The sequence below is a fragment of the Cyprinodon variegatus genome, unplaced genomic scaffold (genome assembly GCF_000732505.1).
Source record: "Cyprinodon variegatus isolate N-32 unplaced genomic scaffold, C_variegatus-1.0 Scaffold187, whole genome shotgun sequence".
NCBI lineage: Eukaryota > Metazoa > Chordata > Actinopteri > Cyprinodontiformes > Cyprinodontidae > Cyprinodon > Cyprinodon variegatus.
The window spans coordinates 390996-396747 of NW_015150640.1; the positions used below are offsets into that span (position 1 = coordinate 390996).

At 39.9% G+C, this 5752-nt stretch overlaps 1 protein-coding gene across 2 annotated transcripts; it reads right to left on the minus strand.

The window, feature by feature from the left end:
* Nucleotides 1-566: 566 nt before the first annotated feature.
* Nucleotides 567-5492, minus strand: LOC107087571 (platelet-activating factor receptor-like). Of its 2 annotated transcripts, none has more exons than XM_015379219.1 (2): nucleotides 5324-5492; nucleotides 567-2878 (listed from the first exon to the last, which is right to left on the minus strand). In XM_015379219.1, the coding sequence occupies exon 2, from the start codon at nucleotides 2867-2869 to the stop codon at nucleotides 1691-1693; it is 1179 nt and encodes a 392-aa protein (XP_015234705.1). In that variant the 5' UTR covers nucleotides 2870-2878; nucleotides 5324-5492; the 3' UTR covers nucleotides 567-1690. The 2 variants fall into 2 exon arrangements, with proteins under 2 accessions (XP_015234705.1, XP_015234706.1); XM_015379220.1 differs by lacking the exon at nucleotides 5324-5492 and adding an exon at nucleotides 5152-5307.
* Between the last annotated feature and the right edge of the window lie 260 nt (nucleotides 5493-5752).

Genomic DNA, 5752 nt, shown 5'->3' on the forward strand with positions numbered 1-5752 from the left:
TCTTCTCAGTGTATAAAACAGTCAGCCATAAAATCTCCACTTGGGCCTGGTACTGTGCCCCCTCCCCAATGGGTTATAAAACACAGCATATCCTCTAGTTAAGAATACAAAACTATTCAATAAATAAGTATGATAATATGTTTACATAAGGTAAAATTAATTCACATTAGAGTACATGAGTTTAAAACAAGCAGCATCAATGTGGCTTCTCAGCATCAGTGAGTGAATATGCTGTGAAGTGCTTTGCAATCTTTGTCTTCCTGATCCAATGAATGTGGAAGTGGTGCAGAGAAGCCGTACAGCGGCTGCGCTGTGGTTTCGCAGCTGATTGCAGCAACTCTGGTCAGTCAAAGCCGTGTTCCTACCAAATGCATAGATGTCAATTTTTTCCACTTACTCAATGTCAATCAGGAGCAGAGCCACCGTTCAGGCAGGAAGTGAGTTGTTGAAAAGGAAACTGCTGAAGTTCACAAGTAAAAGACAACATGTACAGACTGATCATATGTTCTTTTTTAATTTTATATACTGACAAACTCTGTTTATATACTTTATTAGCAGTTGTAATAAATATAAAAAATTAATAAATAAAAAAAATAAGAGAGAAAATATATATTTTAACTCATTTACACACAATAGATCCATAGAAAACTTAAGATGATTACATAAGAAATAAAGTAAGGTAATTAGATAAGAAGGCAGTCAAGACGAGGGTAGTAATCACCAAATAACATCCCTCTGGTTTACTTTTTCCCATTTAAAGCTGAGTCCGACCGCTCTAAAAACTCAGAGTGGAGCAGGATGCCCTGCAGCTGCAGCACTTTCACATACAATGGCAGAGGGGTAAGAATCTTTAAAGGAAGCCCTACACAAGTACAGTGCTTCACAACCCATTAACTGTTTTGGCCAAAAAAAAAAGAAATGAAGTGGATATGAACAACTGCCATCTGTGGAGAACAACAAAAACTCACGCATCAGGATACTGTTAGGGACTTTCTTTGCAAAGAGAGAACAAGATAATCAAAGCAGCCCTAACAGCCAAATGTTCTGCCTGATCTGATTGAACAAAAGCTCCTCTCACTAACATAAACCCTGCAGAAAGGCAGAGAAGGTCTCCACATACAGGTAAGCAAAATAATTTCAGTCTAGGGAAAAAAATAAAATGTTATGCATACACACAGAGAACGAGTCTAGCTTGTTATGAGAACAATTATTTTTTATCCCAAACACTTCCTGATAGGATAACTAACAACTCCTCTCCCTAAGACATCATATAACCTTGCAGCTGTGAGGCCTGAGTGCATATTTCTATAAACTAAGTAAATGCAGACTCGGCACTCATAAATTAATATATGTAAGAGAAAAAAATAGAAGATTTAATTTTCTGACCAGAGTGCACTATTTAACAATCAGAAGTAAAAGTAAACACTAAACAACAACTTGCAGCCTTCAATGTGCATTTTCCTGCTAAACCTGATGACAGGTATTTAATTACAGCTTACTTAAATGCTTTTAGACAGCAGTCATACATTTAAGTTGCGCGCATTTAACAGGCGTAAGGAATTGTAATGTGAAGTAAAGTAAAAACCTTTGTACAACAACTAGTAAAATAACACAAAGATATAAAATGACAGTGTTTAATTTTCTAATAAGTTACAAATGAAACAATGTGACTCTATAGCTCCTAGCTGTGTCAAAGACAAGAGGCCTCGTTCTCATCCTTCTTCAGCTGCTGTTGGGTTATTTGGAGTTTTCTACTATGGTTTCTGCTGTTCATGGATATCCGTGTGTTGGCTGTATAGGAGATAGTTTCACCCTTTGATAACATTCTGATGTGCTCCATGATGAAACTCCTGAACTTCCTTGTGGCAAAAAAATACACCACAGGATCCAGGATGCAGTTAAGGCCCATTAGAACCCAGGTGATCTGATGTGCATCGTTTAGTGCTTGCCGTGTGTCCTGACCCCATGTCACATGGCCCCAGCCCTCTGTTATCTGCAGCACAGCCAGGGTCCAGGGGCCCTGGACTATGTGGTGAGGCAGAAAGCATAACACAAACACTCCCACCACTGCTAGGAGCATTTGCAAAGCCTTCTTCTTCAATCCTCTGGCCTTTGTAGCCCTTTTCCATGAAGACGCCGTTGTTCTGTTGGACCTGATTGTCTCAGAGTACAACTCTGACTGTGGTGCACTTTGGTAAATCAAGGCTCGGGCAATGAGGAAGTTGCATATCACAACAAGAAAAAAAACAAGAAAAAACATCCCAATAAGTAAGAAATTAAATACTGCAACTTTCCTTTTTTCCTCATCATTTTTATTTTGGTATCCCTCAAAGCATCGAGTTTTATTTTTAGTTTTGTCTTTAGTTTTAGTTGTCGATATCATGTAGAGGATGGCCGTGGAAATGGTGGAGGCCCAGATTAGGGTACACACGATGATCCCGCGGCACCTGTGGTCTGACGAAGCTGCATCAAGAGGGCGAGTGACCGCCCAGTACCGGTTAAGGCTGATCGCTCCAAGGAAGAGGATGGTTCCATAGGTGTTGATGAAAAAAAACGATCCTGTCATCCTGCACATGAAGTCATTGAAGATCCAGTCCCCCTCACGTCGGTAATAGCTAATCCAGAAGGGGAGTGCAGACACAAAAAGCAGATCAGCGATGGTCAAGTTGGTCATGTAGATGCAGATTTCTCCCATAGCCCTCGCTTCACGGAGGCGCCACAGGACAAACAGCACATAAAGGTTAGAGAAGAAGCCCAAAATGAAGAAGATGCTGTACATGACAGGAAAAAGCACATAGCGAAACTCTGAATCCAGAAAGGTCTCGTTTACAGCAGAGATTCCTTCAGACGTGTTGGTGAAGTTTGCCATTATTTCTACCTGAGGGAGATGAAATCAATTCATAATCAATGTAATAATCAATATAATGTCCAACCACCACATAAAGCACTGCAACACTGAAAGAAGAAGTTTTTTTAAGACTTGGATGTGAAAGTAAACTGAGTCAGCAGGTCCTGGGAGCTTCTATTACACTTCTCGTATTAGTCAAGGTCACGAAAACAAATGAAGGGAGAGAGTTGAGTTTTTTTTACTTAATAAAAATAAAGATTGAAGCATTGATTACAAAGAAAGCTTCCCTGTCTTCTCTCCCCCTCACCCCCTCCCTTCGGTTCTTCTTTGAGCTCCTCCTTCACTAGCGGAGTCTTTTAGTCCAACATCTGTGAAACCTCTAAGTTCAACTCTTAATTAACCCACTAATTTGCTCCTAAATGAATTTAGAAAATGTTCATATTATAAATCTAGAATGAACTGAAACAATATTTGGTTATGATACACAGATAGTCTAAATATGTATATTTTTTTTCATCCAGGTGTATTTTGATTTAAAATACTGCCTATGCTAATGTATGTCGTTGAAATAAGTCAAGGTAACCTTTAAAGTAAAGGGTCTTACATTACTAGCTAAGAACACAGTAAGATTCATCCATAACTAATTAAGGATCAGCTTTGTTTTTAAATATGGATCGTCTTAAATTCTAAATACACCCTTGATTGTTTCATGTCTAAAAAATGAAGGATGCAACAGATTCCAGTCTGAAGGAGGCTCTACCATCACCTTAATGCTGTGTTGTGGGAAAAAAATCAGAAAAAACAGACTTTTGAGACTTTGGAAGAAGCACCTACTGGCTGTGGGTGACATTTTTTATAAATTGGAAAACATTTAGTACTTTAGGCCATTAAGCTGTTCAGACAGCTATGGCCAAGAAGGTAGGCCTAAGACAAACATTTCCTCTGTATTTTGAGATTATATTAATAATTTTATTAAAAATGAGTGGACTATATTCTATTAATACTTAGAGATGCTTCTTTCTTTTTGCACAATTTCTGAGAAAAATTCCTCTTAGATTTGAACCAGGTGATCAAAATTATGATGAGCAAATACCACATCCAGGTAAGTTATCCTAATCCTGGTGTAGAGGGGAGCCCTGAATCAGCGTATTATTTATTTATTTTTTTCACACAAAAATGTTTTAAAAGATAAACTGCTTTATTCTTAAGTTAGATTAAGTCCTTTCCTGTTTTTACTTTTTTTTTCCAATTACACTCTGCAGGAAGTAACCCCCACCACCACCACCTGTCATTCCTTCTTATGGCCCTGTCACACCTTGCTGATTTATCCAGCATATGCCCGACGTCCCAGAATCTCCTATAACTCTAGCATACGCTGAACTTTCTATTTTTTTAATTTTGCGCCTATAAATAGTATATTCACAGACACCCCAAGTTCCAAAAACTAATTTTTTTAGTTTTCTGTTTTGTTTTGTTTTTTTCGTTTTTTTACTGGAGGATTCAACCTATTTCACCGGATGTACAGCTTTGAGGGGTAACTAGGTGACTGTAAAAGACTAAGCCGAAACCTTTTGGCTTATTTTTCTACTAATCCAATCAGCGCGCTCTCTGACAGCCAGCCGCCTGGAACGCTCGTTGAACAGAGCATCTCTTTGGACAGATACGCACAGTTTTCATAAGCAATCCTCCACACACCCGCTTTCTCTTGTTGTGCCTGCGAAATCGAAGTAGTTCCAATCCGCCCATTCTGCACGAATTATTGTATTGCCTCGGCTCGCACAGTCTAAAATGCGGGATAATTTATTTGACGCACGGGCATCCGTGCATATCAGGGAGACTCCCAGAATTTCCGGGAGACTTTGGATGTCTGTTAATTTATAACGAGTCCAAAACTTATCTCCAAAGGCAGCCTAACTTATGCATAACGCACGGCAGCGTGATGTCCATGAAACAAAGCGTCGGATAAAGCTGCCTATCCAGGCGCATCTCTGCTCCGATGCGCCTGGAGGCGCCCGGTCTGCATTGAAAAATATATTCAATCGGGATATTAACCTGGAAGAGATCTAACAGTTTCCTCCTATGAAGCTTCTTTGATACCAAAACGCTACCATTACGCAATTATACAGTAGCTGGAAGTTAGAAACACGTTCAGCGCTCGTCTGGAAGGCGTCAAACACGTTGATGCGTTGGAGATCGCATTACGCATAAGTTACGCACATTTTACTTAAATGTTTTGGATAAACTAGACGCCACGACTTATGACTAACTTACACTCAACATATGTCAACGATCAGATTACTTACCTGTAGCAACAGAGGCTTTAATGGCTGCGTTGCTGATGCATAAAGCTGCTATAGATAAGGCTTGCTGCTTCAAGTAGAAACAGGATAATACAGAACCTACATTTTCCCTTCCGTCCTGGGCCAGACAGAGACTCTTGTCACTTTGACATAGAGAAATTGCAGCAGCTCTCACCTGGAGGACGCGCCGCAAGCCACAGGAACACCTATGATCGCTGTCATCTGTAGAAAGTGCTGGTGGTCAGAGCTGGCTCTTTGCGCAAAATGCTCAACAGGTTCTGTCAACGATATGTTGTTGCAATAAAATAAACGTTATAATTAAGACCAGACCAACAGGTATGTTCGTTGAGATGTTTCTAACATCACTGACGTGACTACCAGGCGTGTCCATGACTGCACCAGGGGCGGATTTAGGAAATTTGAAGCCCTAGACAAAGACAGGCAAGGGGCCCTCTGAATTGAGAAGACAACACAAAAAACAGACCCATTATGCAGATGCAGTTTAACAGAATCGACATACATTATTTGTTCTACGTTTTGTCCCTCTCTTCTTGTCCCTTTTCTTGTTGTTTTCCTCCCTATGTTTTGTACTTTTCATGCTGTC

What these genes read in the sequence shown, in the direction of transcription:
- LOC107087571 (XM_015379219.1), bottom strand. Translation starts at nt 2,869, where the DNA reads ATGGCAAACTTCACCAACACGTCTGAAGGAATCTCTGCTGTAAACGAG.